Raw genomic sequence first — 22,191 nt, forward strand, 5'->3', positions numbered from 1 at the left:
GGGGATTATTGAATGGCAGGCTCTGCTTGAGCCAGGGTGAGTCTGCAGGGCCCCAGAATTAGGGTTTCCTTGAGAATCTTCCTTAGGGCTTGGTTTTGCTCTTGTTGTTAATTGTGTCTTGCTTGGTGAGCGAGTATCATTCTTGGAGGTCCGAGCTAGGTCAAGCTAGTGAGTGATAAAGTTTGGAATGTCATCCTGATCTTCAAATGCCCTGAAATTTGGCTGTCTAGAATGTCCTGATCCTGAAATTTGACTAAGTCTGGAAAACTGAAGAATCCTCCAAAAACTAGATTTTGCAATATAACTCCTGGAGGTCCGAAACCACTCTCAAACATCTTGAAAGTATATATGGAATATAACTTAAAGTATAAGACTTATACTTAAATGTTATATTCCATAAAATGATCCTGACGGAGAGTTCAAAAAGTCAAATTTCGCTCTTGACCCTTTCAAAGGGTCCAAAGCGAATTTCGCTCCTGACCCTTCCAAATGGTCCAGAGCGAAATTCTCCATAGGACATTCTACTTTGACCAAAACCTAGAGCTAACGCATTCCCAGGCTTGAATGAAGGTAAAAAACGCTTGTTTGAATGAAGAAATGTGAAAATGAAGTCAGGATCTTGGCCAAGAAAGAATTTTCGCTCCTGACCCTTCCAAAGGGTCCAGAGCGAAAATCTTTATAACTCTTGTTTTCCTCCTTATTTTGGCTAGGCGTTGGCTTGATGGGAGATGAATGGGTATGTTTTGCCTTGAGAGGGAGTTTGATTGATTTTGAAGAACAAGATTTTGGCCAAGAAAGAATTTTCGCTCTTGACCCTTCCAAAGGGTCCAGGGCGAAATTCCCAAAAGGCTCTTATTTTGCAATGAAGAAGGTCAAGTTTTTGACATGAAGGGAAGAAGAATAGCTTGTTTTTGCCTCTTGAAGAAGTTTCAACTTTGAAGGATGAAGGATTTTGCTTAAAACCTAATTTTCGCTCCTGACCCTTCCAAAGGGTCCAGAGCGAAAATCTCTATGAGGGATATTTCTTGCTTGGTTTGGTCAAATTGAGGAGTCTAAGGCATCATGAAAGGAAGAATGAGCATATTCAAACCCTTAGGCATGTTTAGAAGTCATGAAAATGAAGGATTTTGGCCAGGAAAGGCAATTTCGCTCCTGACCCTTCCAAAGGGTCCAGAGTGAAATTCCTTATAAACACATTTTTTAGCCTTTCTTGGACATGAAATTCTATTCCTAGCATAATGAAAGATGAAATCCCACTTGGCAAAGAGGTTTCAAGGTGAAAAATGAAGGATTTTGGTCAAGATTGAGAATTTCGCTCCTGACCCTTCCAAAGGGTCCAGAGCGAAATTCCTAAAAACACCTATTTTCTTTGCAAGGTCAAAACAATTTTTTGGTTTTTATGGCTTGAATGGGTGTGAGGAAGTGTGTTTTTTCCTTTTGAAGATGATTGAGGTTGAAAGGATGAAGGAATTGAGCCTAAGAGAGAAATTCGCTCCTGACCCTTCCAGAGGGTCCAGGGCGAAAATCCTAAAACCTATCTTTTCTTCCAAAGATTGGACTAGACCAAGCTTAGACATGGGTTTGAGAGGACTTTTGAATTGCCTTGAAGTGGAATTGGATTGCTAAGAATGAAACTTTTGAAGCCAAGAGGGAAATTCGCTCCTGACCCTTCCAAAGGGTCTAGAGCGAAATTTCCAAATTCTCCTTTTTTCGTGCAAATTTAAGACAAGATTTTGCTATTCATGACTTGGATGGGAGTGAGGCGTGATGTTCCATGCCTTGGAAATGATTTGAAGATGAAAGGATGAAGGAATTGCCCTAAAACCTAAAAATCGCTCCTGACCCTTCCAAAGGGTCCAGAGCGAAAAATCCAAAACCAGTGCATTCCTTTCAAGTTTGTGCTAAGACAAGGCTAAACCAAGCCGGAAATTGCCCTTGAGACCACCTTTGAGTGGATGTTTGTTCCAAAAAATGATGATTCTAGGTCAGAGAAGGATTTTCGCTCCTGACCCTTCCAAAGGGTCTAGGGCGAAAATCTCAAAATCCCCTATTTTGCCTTGCAGGAACAAACCAAGCTTGGATTGAGTGAATGAGGAAGACCATTGCCTAGTCTTGGGAGGTGGATTGAAGACAGAATGATGGAGGAGTAAGCCTAAGCAAGGAAAATCGCTCCTGACCCTTCCAAAGGGTCTAGGGCGAAAAACATCAAAGTCACCTTTTCCTCCAAAATTCAAGTGAAACTAGGCCTGGGCTATAGTAAAAGATGCCATTTGGAATGCCTTGAAGAAATTTAGACCTTCACAAAATGAGAATTTTGAGCTCAGGAGAGAATTTCGCTCCTGACCCTTCCAAAGGGTCCAGAGTGAAATTCCCAAAAATGCAATATTTCCTTCAAAGTTTTGATGAGCTAACCCAGTAATGGAGATAAATGAACCCTGGAGATTGCTTTGGAGGAGGTCAACAATCAAACTAAGGTGAATTTTGACCTAATAAGCAAAAATCGCTCCTGACCTTTCCAAAGGGTCCAGGGCGAAATTTACATTTTCACCTAATTTCCTCATGTGAAATGATAAAAGTTTGAAATGCAAGACTTTGATTAGGTCAAAGCAAACATAAGCTCGCCTTCCGAGAGATTTTGGAGTCGAGAAACAAGGTATTCAGGACCTAATTTGAAAAATTGCTCTTGACCCTTCCAAAGGGTCCAGGGCGAAATTCTTGAAAACACCTATTATTCACCTTGTTCAGGCTAAGTTGAAGGCAAAATGCAAAATTGTGATGGCAAACCTAGGTTGTGAAGATTTTGATTCATGAAGCAAACTAGCCTAGATGAGAATTCAAACAAGTCTTGAAATTATTTAGGCCTTCATCACTTTGGATATTTCAGTGCCTAAGAAGCAAAGAGCCTTCATAAGCCTTGATCAAACCTTGATATTCCTCAATTTTCACTAAATTAGCCAAATTCAAGACATTTGGGGAGTCTAAATCAAGTTCGCATGAATTAAGGCATTTGCAATTTAATTAATTAAATTCTAGGCCTTGAAATAATTGAAAAAATCCACCTTTGAGCTTTGGAATTAATTTAAAAAATTAAAAAATTATGCTTGAGCGCTCAAAAATCATTATTGTGCCTTTACAAACAAGTTGGCCATCTTTTGAGAGGAGTTTTATTTTATTTTATTCCCTATTTGCCAAGTCGGCCTTGAGGGAAATCAAGGTGAGCGCCCTATATAAGGGAGGTGTATTGTAGCATATTCAAATCATTCTTTCATTATCTCTCATGCGAACTTGAAGAGCATATTTGGAGGTGCGAAATTGAGCAAGTTGGAGGATAATTTCCAGATTTTGGAAGGTGTTTGAAGGCGAATTTCCAGATTTTGAGAAGCTAGTGGAAGGCGAAGCTTTTTGAAGGCTAATTGAGGCGTAATTCATCCAAAGGAAGACCACAATTCAATCCTTATCCAGCAAAATCTGATCTTCTTTCTTCATTTTTCAAGGTTCATAGTTAGGCTTCAAAGGAGAAGGTATGAAGAATCCTTTTTGAAGTTCTTATTCAAGACTTGTTTTGATTTCATAGCAGTCTTTTAAAGTTTAAGTCTTGAAAAATCTAATTTCTATTCATAATTAATTTGAAAATTTAGAATCTTTGAATTTATTTTGTCATTTTCAAATTAATGTCTAATATGTTCCCTTGAAAGGTCTTAGATCCTATGCTATAAGATATTATACTCAAAGACTAACTTTAATCTTTTGTGTAGGCATCAAATGATGACCCCCAAAGCTGGAGGATCAACTACTTGGCAGACCCTCATCAAAGAAGATCAAGTCAAGACAAGGACGATCTCCCCCAGTCCAGCATCATTAAGGACGACCTTCTCCATCTATCTTCCAGTCCAACATTTGAAGGAAGGCATCACCAAATTGGCATCAACCAAGTGTTTGACAAGGTGGCATCCCAGTCATCACTCCTCCATTCGGATTGGTCCACCTCAGCATGTCCAGATTCAATGTACCTGGCTCATTAAAGATGGCACAAACTCCGATGTACCTACCCCAGCTATCCATTGGTCGAATATTCCAGAGAAGACATGTGTCCAAATAATGCAATTATTTCATTGGTCAGAATTAAGTTTGTTGTAACAAACCCTAATTAGGGTTTCATTGTAGAATCTTGGCCATTGATCTCAAATTGATCTTAGCCATTGAATTGTTTCATGGGCACTATATAAGCCCTGGCTCCTCATTTGTAAAGGCTAATAGTTAGTCAGTAGTTAAAAGGTGAATAGTTAGCTAATAGTGAATAGTCAGTTGATAGAATAGCAATTAGAGTAGAATTGAAAGAGAAGGCAAAGATTGTTGCCAAGATGTTGTTGTAAAAGACTTGTAAACTTCATTGAAGAAATGGTGAAATCTATGGGTCGATTCAACAATTTGCATGGTCTCTATACTTCTCAGATTTGATTTCATGTTATTAGATGAGTGGAAGAAATGTGTTTGATTGATGGTGAAATTTGTATATCCATACTACTAGCAGTTTGTTGATTGTAGACTTGCCTTGTGTAGTCAACTGGAATCGTTCAGCTTAAGCTTAACTTCAATTGTCGCTTCTTCACTGATATGCATCAGCCTGATGGTGTCTATGCCTGTAGCGATGATCTGAACATCATAAAGCTTTTCCTCCGAAGATCGCACTAACCTTGTGGAGATGGTCCTGGGATGTCAAAACAAGACTTAGTTAGAATTTCATCAAAGGTTATTCATTGCTCCTACATTCTTAGTGTTAGAATTAGATCCTTTCCTCGCCCTAATCCTTTTTCTTTTTTTTCAAAATCTAGACTAGTGAAATCCTGTGTTCTAGTAACATTCAAAGCAAATCAGATGTTCAGTCATCAAGTGTAAGTCCCCTTGTGATTCCAGCAAAATCACATCATACCACAGAGAGCTTATCCATGAGTAGAGAAGCTACAACAAAGAACCTTGAAGTCATCCCGATTGATCCTTTTCGCGACATCTTCAGCATTCGGAGACTTTAATCAAGAGAGGATAAGGTACCTTTAGGTATTTTATTCTGTGTTTGGTCGTGTACAAAATACACATCAACAGGGACTTTACACATCACTTCATGTTAGCAATTGGGAGCACTACTTTGAAACTCAAAATGGATGAAACCGTGGTTGTTTTACTCTCAATGGAGATGCAACAAAAAGTTTTCGATCCTATTAAGGAGGTCCTAGCCATTCAAAGAAGAGTGAAGGAGAAAGATAAGATGAGCAAGAAGAAAGATAATTCTAGGTCCAAATTTTCTGCGAAGTCCAAGGCTTAGTGTTGGAATTGCAAAGAGGAGAAAAAGGAATAGAGAAGTGATTTTAATAATGAGTATAGAGTCTCAAGATGATGCAGATGCCTTTGTTGCAACCTTGACAACTCATGCATAAGGAGGTGCATGATTGATAAATTATGGAGCTTCCTTCCTTATGGCTTCCTATTGAGGGTGGCTTTCAAAGTACAAAAAATATGCTGGTGGAAAGGTGTACCTTGGTGAAAATTCTCATTTGAGAATAGCTGGCCATGTTAGAGTCTAGATTTTATTTCCTAATGGTTGAGTGAAGGGGATTGATGGTGTTTTGCACATCCTTAGTTTGGCATGTAACTTTTTTCAAGTTTACAAACATAATGATGTGAGTGGGCATGCGGTCTTATTTAGTGGAGGGTTGAAAATGGCATGAGGAGCTTTGTAATCACTAAGGGGATTCATGTGGGTACTCTGTTTTAGCTAGATGCATGCATTGTATAGTGCAATAATTCATCTTTTCTAGTAGTGAAAAGATTTGTAGAATCTACACCTTTGCCATTGGAGCCAACAATAATAAGTATTATGTCTACTTCTAATGGTTGTGCTTTTTGGATACCCAAGTAAGCTTTTGTTTTAGAGAGCACACTATCCAGAGAGAAAACAACGCTATGGCACCAATGAATGGGCCATATACGTGAGAAGGATCTCAAGACCTCAAAAAATAAAAATCTTGTTGAAGGGATGAACGATTGTACTCTTGAATGTATTTGTCTTGTTAACGCTTTTCTAATTTCTAAATCTTTAATGTATGTTTTATAGATGGTTATTCTATAGGGACATGGGTGTATTTACTAAGGAATAAATTTGAGTCTTTAGTTCTTTTAAAGTGTTAAAGGCTCTTTGGAAATTTATGCTAGTAGGAAGATTAAGATTTTGAGGACTAACAAAGGTGTGAGTTTTGCTTTGTAGATTTTGGTAAATTGTGTAAAGAGCATGGGATTGGAGAGACATAAGACAAGTCCACATATCCTTTAATAGAATGGAGATGTATACATTCTACCCTTTAATAGAATGGAGATGTAGAAAGAATGTATAGAAAATTGATGGAGAAGGCTAGGATTATGCTTAATTAACTTGGAACAAAATTTTTGGGTAGAGGTATTTGTTATGACCTCTTACTTGGTTAATAAGTCTCCTTTATTAACACCATTGATAAGATCTCAATGGAGGCATGGATAGGCAAAAGCCCTCATAAGCATTGACTTGGTGATCAGCACCTCCTTGGGGACTTGTGACATGGCTTAACTGCCCCTTGTGGGTCGGGTTAAATCTGGCGTTTGTATCGAGTGTTGATAGTTCAAGCTTTTGGCGCAACGACAAACAATTCCAACAATTGGTATCAGAGCCTTGGGTCACAGGTTTGAGTCTCCCTTCAGTGGGTGCTAAAGGCTCAGTCAGTGTTGAGGGGGAGATTATTGACTTGGTGGTCAGCACCTCCTTGGGGACTCGTGACATGGCTTAACTGCCTCCCATGGGTCGGGTTAAATCTGGTGTTTGTATCGAGCGTTGATAGTTTGAGCTTTTGGCACAACGACAAACAATTCCAGCAATAAGAACATGTTCAAGTTTTTGGTTGTGATGCATATGCACATCTACATTGGCAAAGTTAGAGAAAGCAACGAAATGCATCTTCATTGGGTATGGTCTTGTCATGAAAGGGTACAAGCATTGTGATCCTATGTCCAAGAGAGTTTTGTAGAATGAAAGTGTTATTTGTAGAGATATTAAACTTTCTTCCACAATATTGCAGCCAAAAAAGGATGGGAAAAAAGATGCGGTTCAATTACCTCCAAAGATCAAAGGTTGAACTAGAAGTTTGTGAAGGACTTGAAGAGCAAGAGACCTTAGTTTTGAGAGCTCCAAAGAGGGAGTTAGAACCTCCACCTTAGCTCCTGAGGTCCACTTGGCAAGGATAGCAACTAGAAAGGTATACTCCTCATAATTGAAGGCATGTAAACTCAAAGTATAGAAATTGAAAACTCTAATTGGAATGAAAATGGAAACTAACATATAGAGATATAGATGAGGAAAAGGAAAAATGATACCAAATGACAACAAAAGGATGGGGAATAGATCTTAGATGACAAGGGATTAGTGCAGAAAGGGAATGAGGGAAAATATGTAGAAATTGGATAAATCCTAATAGAATTATGAAGGTAAAATAGCTAGGGTATGGAAAAATAAAGGAAATAAATACTGATGAAGAGAAAAATGCTTGTGGAAATGTCCATGAGCCTAAAAAGTTACTACAAAACTTCAAAGGGAAGTCACCATGTTACTACAAAGATCAATAGCTTCAAAAATGCTAGTGCAAGAGAAGAGCTTGCTCCAATGCAAGAAATAATAGGAAATTGATAACATCATGAGTTAAAATGAGGGAGAGGAGTGTTAGTGTATATATGCATTCTAGCACATGGTTATGCACATGGAGTTCAGTCTAGCTAGGTGTCTTAGAGCTAGTTAACTTGCCACCTCTTGCAAGTTTTGAGGAAGCTAACTTGTCACTAGTGGGACTTGACTCCCTCGTCTTCTCCACTAATTGTATTGGCAGTTGTCTCTTTCCTTGGTATAAGCACACCTCCCACTTGGCTTAATTTACATATTGATTCAATCAATTCCATGTCTTTCATCTTGCATTGCTTTTTTGTGTTTTCTTCTTGCATGGCTCAATCCGATACCAACATTCAGGTAAAGTTGTTGGCAAATTCTACATAGTATTAGAGCAAATCTTTATTTGGGTCTTGTTGGTGTGCGTTTTAAGACACTATATCCTCTCTTGAACAAAATCACAGCATATGCTAAGATTGCGAGAAGATCATATGGCGATTCCAAGGTTTCTTTTGTCAGGTCTTGATGGGTTTTGGAAACCCTAATTAGGGTTTTGATACTTTGATCTGGGCCCTTGATCACTGTTTGCTCTCGATTGTTCATTTCTTTTCTGGTGCCTATATAAGACTCCCTCCTCTCATTTGGAGAGTGTGAGGTTTTTGTTAAATTGTTGCAAGAAATCGCATTGATAATAGAGTTTCTTATGTGCTTATGGGCTTTGGAACATATATTGTCTAAGTGGTTTGCATGGTTTACATTTTCTTCAACAAGTAGAGTAGAATTTGATTAATGTTGTTAGATGAGATACAAGATTTGACAAGTGTTGGTTAAAGGTAAAACCTATTTGCTCATACTTTTGTTAAGTATGAGCATCCCATAGCTTTCATGAGCTCACCACTCAAGGATGTAGAGTTGAGATATCCCAACATTGAAAAACAAGCCTATGCATTGATGAAGGCTATCAAAAAATTCAGACACTATATTTTGAGAAATAAAGTCTTTGCCATTGTTCCTGATGGAGCTGTTAAAACACTCTTGATGCAGAATGAGCTAGGGGAGAGAAGAGGAAAGTGGGTCACCACTATCCAAGAATATGATATTGAATTACAACCAATGAAGCTAGTCTGCGGGCAAGCTTTAACTCAGACTATGGCCATTGAAGGACCCGACCTAGTACAAAAAACATATGTATTGACCGACACCTCCCCAAAGGAGTGGTATTACGACATCACCTCATACCTGATAAGTCACAAGTGTCCTACACAGATGAACCCAACACAAAAACAAGCCTTCAGGCTCAAGTGCCAACACTATATGCTTCAAGGGTCAGTACTTTATAGAAAGAATCACGAAGGAATTTACCTAAGGTGTGTTGGAAAGGACGAAGCCAAAAGAATTATGGAGCATTTCCACTGCAAATTTGGGACAGGTTATGGGGGAAGTCAGGCAACGACTTACCAAATTCCAAGAGCAGGGTGCTATTGGCCCTCTGTTTTCAAAGATGCATATGAGCATGTCATGACTTGTCACACTTGCCAAGTTACTGCGACCCGTGAGAAGAATCCTGCTATGCCACTCCAACCCATCACGAAAATGAAACCGTTTGCAATGTGGGGATTGGATTTCATAGGCATGATAAATTTGTTGTCATCGGCACAACATAGATACATTTTGACTGCTACTAACTATTCCACCAGGTGGTCCGAAGCCCAAGCATTGAAGAATTGCATGACAGATGCAGTGATCAAATTCTTAGAAGAGCACATTATCACTAGATTTAGTTGTCCTAATGCTCTAGTGTGTGATAATGGTTCTGCTTTCACTTCTCTTAAGTTTTCCAATTGGGCATTTGACTATGGGATCATCTTGAAGTTTTCATCAAATTATTACCCCCAGGGTAATGGGTTGGCAGAGTCGAAGAATAAAAATTTGCTCAATGTAATCAATAAGTTGCTAGAAAAGAATCCAAGAGATTGGCATACTTAGCTTAGGTTTGCTCTATGGGCAGACAAAACAAGAGCCAAGAAGTCATTGGGAACCTCCCCATATCACTTAGTCTATGGACAAGACTCTGTCTTTCCCATTCAATTAAGGATCCCAACATTAAAGTTTATGCAAGAATACTTGGATCCAGAAGACAATTCAAATTCGGCTTTCGTAGCTGCTACTATTGGAGGAACAGAGAGATCAAGCCCTCAAAAATTTTGCCAATCACCAAGGGGTTGTCAAAAGATGGTTCGACGGACGTGCTACAACAAAGTCCTTCAGGATCTCTAATCTAGTCCTTTATTGGGACAAAGCTCATGAAGGAAGAGGAGATCATGATAAGTTTAACAACCTATGGAAATGACTATACTAGATTGCCAAGATATTGGGGGAGAACGCGTTTAAACTTAAAACATTGACAGGAGAGGACATCCCATTGCCCGTCATCGGGCAATTTTTGAAGCATTATTTCAAACCTTATGTTCCTTGAGTGGACTTGTTTGTACATAGTTAGAGTAGTTTCTTTCTAAGTTCTGCTTGCTTTTGTTTTGTTAGTTTAGTTGTCTTTGCTTTCTTAGATTAGTTTGCTTTCGTTTGCCTTAGGTTTGGGTTGCTTAGGTTAGTTTTGAATAAAAGGGTTTCACACTTGTGAGAAGGGTGATGTTGTTTACACGCACACTTCAGTTGACCCTGCTAATTTGTGTTTGGAGTATTCCTTCGATAAATATTTGTGGAGAACCTTTGAATCCTAGATTAATTGTTTCTTAAGTATCTTAAAGTTAAGATTAGTACATGACTAGAAAGGGAATCATCTATTGTATCTTGACACTGAGTCTTGCAATTATTATATCTTGCACACTTAATAAATTCTTCGAGTCATTATGGTTTCTTAGGTGAAGTCATGGCTAAACAACAAAAAGTTATCAAAGGTCTTACTTCAGTGCCACTATAATGCTCAAGCCCATGTGAGCTTCATTGCTTACAAGCCAGAGTGTGGAATATGTGAAAATGAGAAAAAAAATAAATATATATATATATATATAAAAGAATTTCGGACTTCTTGGGGGATTTCATCTACAATCCCAAATCTATTGAAGCAATCGGGGCAACTTCTTGAAGGGTTTCATCTCCTGAAGAATCGAAGACAAGCTCCAAATCAGAATCAGATGGTGACAAGAAGAGTATTCCAAACAAATTTCCATACTTAGACAATTTCTTGACACAAATTGGAGAATTCAGAGGAATAACATCAATCCAGTTCAAGTAGGAGGAATTTCAAAACAATCAAGAAAGAAAATTTTAATAACTTCAAGTCCAGGCATCTGCTCCAAGGGGGGACTTCCATAAAGATTCAAATGCAGGTGAGAAGAAGAGATCAAAATCTCGAAAGGAATCCAAGATTGAAGCTAGAAAGAAGTAGGCTCAAAGGACAAAGTCGTTGGCAAGGAAAGATATTCTAAGGCAAGTACGTTGAAGAAGAACAAAGTGACCAAGGAGGACATCCAACATGCTGAGGTGACGCCTCATCATCTTCCAACCAATCAGATTGTTCCAAGTCAACATGTCCAGGTTCATTGAATTTGACTTATCCACGGAGGCTTCTAGAAGACACTCCACAATGCAACAAATTTCTATTTAATTATTGGTTTATATTTAGCAGGAGGACAAATGTACCCAAACGTAATTTTCTCATTGGTCGAGGGGTAGTTAGTTGTAACAAACCCTAATTAGGGTTTTATTTTGTAATCTTGACCGTTGATTCGAAATCAATCCTAGCCATTGAATTGTAATTGAGAAGGCTATAAATTGAGCTCGCTCCTCATTTGTAAAACATGGGAGCATGTTGCAAAACACGTTGAGATAAGCAAATTGTTGCGTACGACTGCCAAAGTAATAAGTAATACATTGTTCGAATTGATGGTGATTACTTCTCTTATTTTGGAGTTTGCATGGTTCTTATCCCTCATCATAGTTTAGATTTTATTTCATGTATGTTAGATGAATGCAAGATCTGATAAGTATTGATTTATGGTGAATCTTTTACTCATACTTTTGATGAACAAATGATTTTTGTTCGTTGTGTAAAGTTAGTCTGAGCTTACTTTGTGGATGCTTGACTTCAATCTCGATGAATATTGTTCGATTTGATGGTATTTATTCATGATGTGAAAATCATAAGCACATTCCTTGAAGATTGCACCCACTTTGTCCCCAGTGTGGCGAAGCAAAGTGTGGTTATTGGTTTCATCTAGTCAATACCATCTCTTAAATTCTTAGGAATAGATTAGAACTTCTAAACCCTTATCTCCTTTTCAAGTTTCTTGAAGTCCATGATCCAAGACCCAAACGATAGAGCTTCATTGTCTAGACCTTCATTGTGAATTGAACGAACCAAGCGTAAGTCCCTTTGTGTACTACCGACATATAAGAACGCCCATTGAGCTTATCCACACGTCAAGACTTGACAAAAAAAACCTTGGAACTGCCATATGATCTTCTTGCAATCTTAGCATATGCGGTGATTTTGTTCAAGAGAGGATAGAGTGTCTTTGGACATTTTATTCTGTGTTCGGTGGGTAATAAAACGCACACCAACAGGTCCTAGTTCAATTTATTTTGTGAATTATTTTTTTTTGAAAATAGTGTGCATGCAAATTGGTTGCTGTGTGTTTGTGTTTTTGTGTGCATTGGCAGAGGTCATTTATCTCTTTCTAGGCATAGAGAGTTCATGGATATGTCTTGTTGCAGGTAGTTTGAGACTGATTTAAGTATAAGAAAGGGATACAATTTGTGTCTAGGTGAGTTTGATCTCCATTCTATCTGCCTACAACCAACGTGATCTTATCTCTGTTAGGGTAGAGTGCAAATCTGTGGTTAAGGTTGTAGAAAACACACAAAAATTGTGTGTAGAATGTAATGTCCCCTTCTCAACAGTGAGAAGTGCAAGTGGCCATTAGCCTATTTTGGAGACGCGTAGGCTAACTGGAAGTGGAAATTAGGGTTTCCTATTTTTTAGGAGAACTCCTTGCTGTTTTCAGGGATGAATTTGTTGGAGTTTGGCAGTATGGATTTCAGTTTCCTTCTGGGTTTTCTGAGAGCTTTGCAGAGGTGTGACATACATTCAGTTCAGGGAAGTTTGCAAAACTTACTATTTTTAGTAAGTTGTGGCAACCGTCAAGATTTTTGGGTTTCTAGAGTTCATCCACAGGGTTCGAAGAGCAATCTTTTTGAGATGTTTTCAGGACTTACTATTTTTAGTAAGTACTATAACCAACAATGCTATTTTTAGCAGTTCGGTTCAGTGCTCCAACCCAGTTTTGATTTGGTGATTTCCAGTACTTCAGTTTCCGGCTCAATTTGGCTTTTGAGAAGATGGTATTTTTAATATATTAATACCTTAGGCATGAGGTTTTAATAATTGATTATTTTTTGATGGACAACTTAGGAAGGAAAAAAATATTATTTTTATCCTAAGTCTCATATTTTCCCTAAGTTAGGTGGCCCCAAGAATTCATATTATTTATGCTTTGTAATGTTGATATTTTATAATATCTTGGCCATTTAAAAAGTATGCCTAGGAGTCTTGGAGTTGGGCGCCAAGTCTAGATGTGGACTTGGAATGAAATGAAATGAAGAGTAGTGAGTGTGGGCGCCATTTGGATTTGAATTTGAGCCTCTAGAATCTATAAATATGAGTGCTGGCCTCTCATTTGGGATCTTTGAGCAAATTTATAACGAAGTGCTGTCAAAATGTAGAGTGAAGCTTCGGGGAACGCTTACCTCCTAGCCATTGCTTGATTTTTTGCTTGCAATATAGCAACTAGTCGAGCCAGAGCCTGCTCTTCATTCAAAGGAGTGGATTGAAGATACTGTTGCAGATTTATGTATTGTTTTCTGTTCTTTGGAAGTGCTTTAGATTGTCTAGGTTGCTGTTCGTGTGGTGTGCTGAAGAAGGTTTTTGTTCTTAAGTCTCATTTTGTTCTTCTTCTCGTTCTGGGTATTTCCTCTCTCTCATTTTGGTTTAGGCGATGCATTTTGTGAGTTTATAGAGCTTAATTTGGTGCCTTGGATTTTATTTTGCAAATTGCCCCCTTAGCTGGCCGTACCATGTGGCTGAGTGCTTTGGGATGTGTGCGTTATTTATTTGGGTCAGTTTGCAGTGGTTTGTTGTTCTAGGCTTGATCGCCTGCTTCGTAGGAGTCATATGCTTTCAGTCTCGTCATTTTGTTAAGATTTGAGGGAGTTGTGAGTGTTTTAGTGGGATTTGGTGTTGCTGGTCTGTGTGTTTTCAGCGTGCTGGAAGTTTATCAGATTTAGAGTTTTCTGAGTTTGGAGTTATTTTCTTGTGTGGAGAGTCCCTTGTACCTTGTGGAGCAGATTGAGCAATATGTGCAGCTGTGTTTAGTGATTTACCCTTGTTGCAGACATGATAATTATTGTAATGCTGAATAGTAGTACTATCAGCAAGTTGTATTTGGAATTGCTCTTCATTTCCCACTGAATAAGTGGAAGAGGTTGGTTTACCACCTTGCATTGTTATTTATCTTTCCAGCTACAATCTTCAATTAATAATGTACTACTCCCACTGCATAAGTGGTTAAGTGATCTATTCCATGATTGTAATTTCCAGTCCTCCTGCTGAATAAGTGGTTGAGTGATTGTTTGCTTCATTTTCTTGGTTTTGTTCTGGCTGGTTTACCGCCAAGTGTTATCAGCACTTCTATCACCCGCTGGATAAGCGGTAGGGGCTGGCTTGCCGCCCAAGCATTGTAATATTTCCAGTTGTTGAAGCTAACGATCCCCTCAACACAGTATGCTCTCACCTTCCCATATTGGGCTCTTGGTGATAAGAAAGTGGAAGGGTTACAATTCCAACATTATTGTATTTTCATTTCCTAACCTTAATGGGTTCTTGTTGTCTTGTAACTGGAAATTAATTAAAAAAAATATTGCGGGGATACCACATAGAAGCATTGTGATCTATGTGGATCATGATCTTTGTTTGGGGTTGTAGACTTATGGCTTAATTTGTGTTGTCGGCGGCCTGATATTCGTGGGCAGTTGAGCAAAAAACCCACAAAAAATTTGTGCAAAAGCATTTTGATTTAGGTGTGTCGTGATCTCTATTTGGGCTTGTAGACCTGTAGCTTAATTTATGCTTTTGGCAGCCTGATGTTCATAGGTGCATTGTGTAGTGTATGCAAAACTCAAAGATCAACAAGACAGGTGCAACATTGACACAACAAAACTTGTAGATCAGTAAGATAGGCATCACATTGAAACAACACAGTGATGGCTAGGCAAGAGTCAATTTAAATCAAGTGGGTAGGTGCTATATTCATCTTCAAAAAGAAGCCACTAAAAATTTTAGCCCTTGGTCACTTGAATGAGGGTTAAAAACTTAAACACTATGATTCCTATTTTGATTTTTGTAAGGCTTTTTTTTTAATATTTTGAAGTGCAAAATTAGACAATAGGCAAAATAGTAAAATTATTGTAACTTTTGACTGACAACTTGAAATTGTGTTCTGTTTTTTATGAAAGATAATAATATTTTGTGCCTGATCCATTGGGAAGGTTATTGCACTAAAATCATAAAGTATAAAGCGCCTTTTTCGTTCCAATTTCACTTGTCTATGCACTGATTATATAAAGTGCCAAAATCCGGGGGAGATCCAATATTGAATCAAAGGAGGTTGTTATGTGTTGTGTTTTGAACACTTCCTACGTTCCTTCCAGTTTTTCATTTCTGCAACAATTCTGTTTCTGGCACAGATTCAAATCAAGTCATCATGCTATTGACACCCTTTAACAATCATGATTGGAAACTAATAATATTTAATGAACTATGCTTCCTTGAAACTAAGATAAAAGTTTTAATTTTTATGAATTAGGACTTTAATTTAATTTAATATTTATTAATTATTATTGATATTTAACATGTTGAGAAAATAAATTTAATATATTTTAGCTTCATATTAATTTAGTATAGTTTTTAGGCTGCAAATATGTACATATTTATGGTTTTTATGTGGACATAGACTAATTTTTTTACTGTACCAGCACATTGTACTCACATACCCATACCCTTAACCAATTCCAATTCGATAACTTAGCTATCCTCCTATTTGTAGTTCACATTATCTTGAACCCTCAATCACTGAGGTGTCTCTAGAGACAACTTGATATTTTAGGATTGTTTTGTGATGAGCATCAACTGAGGTTAATTTGGGGAAAACAATACTTATGGCTTTCAACATTTTCAAATAGAAGGCACATGAGGTAATTCTTACCTACAAAGATGAGAAGGTTGAGGTTTTTTTCATATGTTTACTTGGGAGTCCTCTTTGTTGGCCCGTCCTTTAGCTTAATTCCAACGATTGAGTTAAGACTAAGCAAGGGATAAGTTGCTCTTACCACCCTTGGAAAGCAATGCTTTCAAGTTCAGTTTCCTGACATTCAAACAAAGAACAGCCTATTTCATTCAATGGTCACACCTATCCTTGTATGTTTGTGAGATTTGGGGCCCATACTTTCGGGTTGTGGATCGGAATCACATTGAGAGTATTGGTTATGATTCTCTCTAAACATATTCATGCTAAGAAATTGATCCCTCAAGCTATCATCTTTGCAGAATTTGCCACAACTCTTGTTAGTCCAAGATCATTCCATGCAATCAATATGGTACTCAAGTTGAGACTAATGGCCACCTCCCACATTGGCTATCTTAGGTATCCTTGTCTTGTTCTTAGATCCTCAGTGGCATTGGTAGGTTATAGGTTTGAGTCTCGTTGGTATGCAAGACCTCCCTATTGCACCTCATTAACCTTGATATTGCTAGACCATTGCTACAAATTTCTTTAGTGAATGTTTGTGATTTCTCCAAAGGGCAAATTAGCAAGGGCATTTGTATTGATATTTATAGAGCATACCTTCAATCCACATGGATTCCACCTAGAGAGCTACCGTCTTCAAAATTTCATTGCTACTTAGATCTATATCTCTAGCTTAGTGATGGACTTATCTCTCCTTAGAGTATACCAGATTCCAGCTACCTTGCAGCCTAAGGGTTTCTCTTGCACAACTCAAGAGTTTTCTCCTAACAACTTTGCATTGAGATAGACCACTATCCCTCTGGAATGTTTTATTTGCTAGATATGCTCCTTGGAACCAGAGATGGACAAAATTTAAGTATTCAGATGCTCTCCCTATTAGTAGGTCAAAGGATGTCTCTTTTGGTCTGTTAGAGATTCTCTTGGTTTTCTCTATGTTCTCATGGCTTTATGAAGATCAGAGGTGCCTTGCTTCCTTCTTGCAGGAGGTGTTTGACCTCCGTCAACAACCTTCCAAAGGCACATCTATTAGAGGGGCTCATACTAAATTGATTACTTCATTTCCAGCCCTCTTACTATAGTAGGAAGAGGTCCCCTAGCCAACTTCCATGTTCATATTGTAGATCTATGAGGTGTCACCAACCTAGTGACCTTCATGGCGTCACATTCATTACTCACTTTTTTAGGGTCTTGAATGTCAGAAATGCTACCTAATTCCTTCAAAAAATTTCTTTGTTCATGCTGTCAGTTTCCTTTGTTACATTGCTCACTTTTTGTTTTGTATTTTATTTTTCTTGGGATGTGCCCTTGCACTTGCCCTGTCCTCTCTACATTGTATCTCTTTCAGTCCCATGGACCGATTTTCGTCTTTCATGGACATTAAAAAAAAAAATTACATTTACACCAGGAAGCGATGAACTGTATATTCGAGTTAATGGACAGAACTGGCCTGAAGAGATTGTGGTGTAATGGTAATGGCTGACTTTTATAAGTGGTGACCCTATCTGAAGAGTGGAAATAGAAATTCTGTGTGAAGCAAGTGTAGTGGAGGTAATTATCTCACACCTAATTTGTAATGGTTGATATCTGCACATAAACTAGATACTTCAAAAAAAAAATTAAACTAGATGGATTAGAACAACATGAGCACATGTTCAAACAAAAAATTTGTTCTGATTGCCAACATCATGCACCAAATTATTAAGAAACCTACTATGGGAGTGCTAGGTAAAACTAGAGCTACAGGATCATGTGCTACGTACACTGTGTGCTGTGGTGTCAAATTAAGAATGAACACAACCTTTAGAGAAACAGATAGGATAGAAGTTTATAAAAGGGCATGCCAAGCACTTTTAAGCATTACTAAAAGTTGTGAATTTATCAAACTCTAATCAACTCTTGACCTGAACTGAGTAGTTTTATAGATTGAACAAAACAAAAATATGAATAATTTATTTTCTTAGTAAACTGTAACAACATTGTCATGATACAATTACTAATATAATTCCCCCCGACAACCTAATTTTATCCACCTTCCATGCAGGTTCTAAATGCAGCAATGCTTTACTGGCCAATGCCTAATGCACTGTATGTAGAAGGTTATGCCCTCGATAGGTTTGCCGAAGGATTATGGGGACTTCAAGCTGTTCATCAGAACAAGGTGTGCCTTAAATATACTCATATATATTTTATTTGTAATGTTGGTCATACTTTTACGATTTGTCATATTAAGATCAGTGTTGCATGAATCATCCATTGGAACTGTGATTTTGCATTTAGTATATATCCATATTTATTTTTTGTATTTTCAATTAACGCAGATTGGACTAGTTCTAGATGCTGGAATTGAAGACGATTTACGGGTACGACATTTGCAAGTAGCTGATGCTGCTCGAGCATCTTTAGGTCTACCTGTTATGGAATATGTAACAACAGATGTTCCTTTACAGGTATTCATATGCATAAGTGAAGTTAGATTATGAGTGGAAATTCTGATACATCATCTATTTTGTGAAAACAAACTACTAATATGATTCATGCGATTCATCTATGCACATGTTTCCAATCTATTTTATAGAATATCACTTAGGGAACTGTTGATGTGTATTTTGTACACGACCAAACACAGAATAAAATACCCAGAGGTATCTTATCCTCTCTTGAATAAAGTCTCCGAATGCTGAAGATGTCGCGAAAAGGATCAATCGGGATGACTTCAAGGTTCTTTTTTGTAGGATCTCTACGTGTGGATAAGCACCAGTGGTCGTTACGTTTGCTGTTTCTTCAAGGGGCCTTATGCACTTTCAGAGAAAGCTTGTCCGTGCTACTTCCTTTCAAATGAGGGAACATGATTTTTCTAACACTAACAGATTTTCAAAAAATGTCAAAAGATAAGGGTTTTGGGGAATAGAGACTTAAACTGATCCTAAGAATGACTCAATGAAGGCTAGACTTGATAAGATTCTACCAATTTCAGTATCGCCAAGAAATTACAACTCTACTAGAATTGATGCGATCTTCTAAGGGGATTCAATAACTTTCAAATCATCAAGGATATAGATACTATCATAGAGATACATATCAATACTTCCAATAATGATTGAATTCTCAATCAATCTTAATGTTTCCAGTTGACCACACAAGGCGTCCTCACAATCAGTAAGAAGCTAGTGGTTTGGAATGTGAATCTTATCAAAGATCAAGCACAACAATTCATCCTTCAAACTTAAAATTTAAATGCTATTTCAACTGAGAGTGATTCAAGAAGATAAACAATCATAAAGATAGCCACAAGTATTGCAATAAAACACCATAACTTCAATATTTTATTGATCTCATAGCCAAATGGACAACAATTGTTCAAAATCCTTTCTTCACTACTCAATCTTGCTACAAACAATGACTAATTTCTCTCCCACTTTCTAACTTTCTAAACTTCTAAACTCTTTTTCTAACCCCTTTTAAAATGAAAATTAGTGAGGGCTTATATAGCATCCTCAAGTACAATGAACGGCTTGGATCAATTCGAGATCAATGGCCAAGATTTTACAATGAAACCCTAATTAGAATTTGTTACAACAAACTTAATTCTGACCAATGAAATAATTGCGTTAGTTGGACACATGTCTTCTCTGGAATATTCGACCAATGGATAGCTGGGGTAGGTACATTGAAGTTTGTGCCATCTTTAATGAGTCAGGTACATTGAATTTGAACATGTTGAGGTGGACCAACCCGACTGGAGGAGTGATGATTGGGATGCCACCTTGTCCAACACTTGGTTGATGCTCAATTTGGTGATGCTTTCCTTCAAATGCTGGACTGGAAGATAGATGGAGAAGGTCGTCCTTAATGAAACTAGAGTGGAGGAGGTTGTCCTTAATGATGCTAGACTGGAGGAGATTGTCCTTGTCCTGGCTTGATCTTCTTTAGATGAGAGTCTGCCAAGTAGTTGATCCTCCGGCTTTGGGGATCGTCATTTGATGCCTACACAAAAGATTAAAGTTAGTCTTTGAGTATAATATCTTAAAGCATAGGATCTAAGACCTTTCAAGGGAATAATTTAGACATCAATTTGAAAATGACATGATAAATCCAAGAATTATAAACTTTCAAATTAACTATGAGCTTGAAATCAGATTTTACAAGACTTAGATTTTTAAAAGATTGTTATGAAATCAAAATAAGTCTTGAATAGAAATTTCAAAAATTTGATTCTTCATACCTCCTTCTTTGAAAGCTTAACTATGAACCTTGGAAAATGGAAGAAAGAAGATCAGATTTTGCTGGATAAGGATTGAATTTTGGTCTCCCTTTGGATGAATTATGCCTCAATCAATCTTCAAAAGAACTTTGCTTTCCACTAGCCTCCAACCACTTAGCAAATTCTGGAAATTAGCCTCCAATTTAGCAAGAAATTCGCCTCCAATCTAGTATAATTCGCTCCTCCAATCTGCTCTTGAAATTCGTATGAGAAGAATAATGAATGAATGATTTGAAAATGCTACAACACTCTTCTCTTATATAGGGCGCTCACCCTAATTAACCATGAGGCCAACCTAACAAATTAGCAATAAAACAAGATAAAATCCCTTTAGAAGGAGGCCGACTTGCTTATAAAAGCAAAGAAATGGATTTTGAGCGCTCCCCTTCATTTTAAAAATTTTAAAATTAATTTCAAGGCTTCCAAGGTGGATTTTATATTTATATTAAGGCTTAAAAATTAATTAATTAAATGGTAAAGGCCTTAATTTATGTGAATTTGATCTAGCTTCCCCAAATGTCTTAATTTTGGCAAATTTAGTGAAAATTGAGGAATATTGAGGCTTAATGAAGTTTCCTTTCTCCCTTGGGCATTGAAATATCCAAGATGATGAAGGTCTAAACCACTTCAAGGCTTGTTCATTTCATAAATTGAAATTTTCACAACCTATATTTGCAAATTTCCATGTCTTTGTCTTCACAATCTTGCAATTTGTCCTTGACTCAATCTAACAAGGTTGAATGATAGGCTTTTTGATGATTTCGCCCTAGACCCTTTGGAAGGGTCAGGAGCGATTTTTCAAATTAAGACTTGAATACCTTATTTTCTTGACTCCAAAATCTCCCAGAAGGTGAGCTCATGCTTGTTTTGACCTAATCAAAGTCTTGCATTTCAAATTTTAGCATTTCTCATGAGGAAATTAGGTGAAAATGTGATTTTCGCCCTGGACCCTTTGGAAGGGTCAGGAGCGATTTTCCTTGCTTAGGCTTACTCCTCCATCATTCTGACTTCAATCCACCCCTCAAGGCTAGGCAATGGTCTTCTTCATTCACTCCACCCAAGCTTGGTTTGTTCTTGCAAGGCAAAATAGGGGATTTTGAGATTTTCGCCCTGGACCCTTTGGAAGGGTCAGGAGCGAAAATCTTTCTCTGACCTAGAATCATCATTTTTTGAAACAAACATCCACTCAAAGGTGGTCTCAAGGGCAATTTCTACCTTGGTCCAGTCTTGTCTTAGCACAAACTTGAAAGGAACATGTTGGTTTTAGGATTTTCGCTCTGGACCCTTTGGAAGGGTCAGGAGTGAAAATCAGGTTTTTAGGGCAATTTTCAAATCCTTTCATCTTCAAATTACTTCCAAGGCATAGAACATCTTGCCTCACTCCTCTCCAAGTCATGAAAAGCAAAATCTTGTCTTAAATTTGCAAGGAAAAAGGAGGATTTGGAAATTTCGCTTTGGACCCTTTGGAAGGGTCAGGAGTGAATTTCTCCCTTGGCTTCAAAACTGGCATTTTAGCAACCCAATTCCACTCTAAGGCAATCCAAATTCTCTCCTCACACCCTTGTCCAAGCTTAGTTTTGTCCAAAATTTGGAATAAAGGATAGTTTTTAGGATTTTCGCTCTGGACCCTTTGGAAGGGTCAGGAGCGAAAATCATGTTCTAGGCTCAATTGCTTCCTCTCTTCAACCTCAATCATCTTCAAAAGGAAAAAACACACTTCCTCACACCCATTCAAGCCATAAAAACCAAAAAGTTGTCTTGATTTTGCAAGAAAAATAGGTGATTGAAGAATTTTCGCCCTGGACCCTTTGGAAGGGTCAGGAGCGAAATTCACTATTTGGCTCAATTCCTTCACTTTTCAATGATCTCTTAGCACTTCAAGTCACTCCCAGGGGCAATTCCTTCTTGGTTTTACCTTATCCCACACTTGT

General features: G+C 37.8%; 1 protein-coding gene across 4 annotated transcripts in view; it reads left to right on the forward strand.

The window, feature by feature from the left end:
* Positions 1-22,191, forward strand: part of LOC131070753 (uncharacterized) — a 58,856-nt gene that overhangs the window by 8,089 nt on the left and 28,576 nt on the right. For 2 of the 4 annotated variants that reach the window (XM_058006384.2, XM_058006385.2), the window contains exons 3-4: positions 18,041-18,157; positions 18,318-18,446. In XM_058006384.2, the coding sequence (XP_057862367.1) occupies positions 18,041-18,157; positions 18,318-18,446 (246 nt within the window). The remainder of the gene's footprint in view (positions 1-18,040; positions 18,158-18,317; positions 18,447-22,191) is intronic. The other 2 variants (XM_058006386.2, XM_058006387.2) reach the window with 1 other exon arrangement.

The sequence above is a fragment of the Cryptomeria japonica genome, chromosome 2 (genome assembly GCF_030272615.1).
Source record: "Cryptomeria japonica chromosome 2, Sugi_1.0, whole genome shotgun sequence".
NCBI classification, from domain to species: Eukaryota; Viridiplantae; Streptophyta; class Pinopsida; order Cupressales; family Cupressaceae; genus Cryptomeria; species Cryptomeria japonica.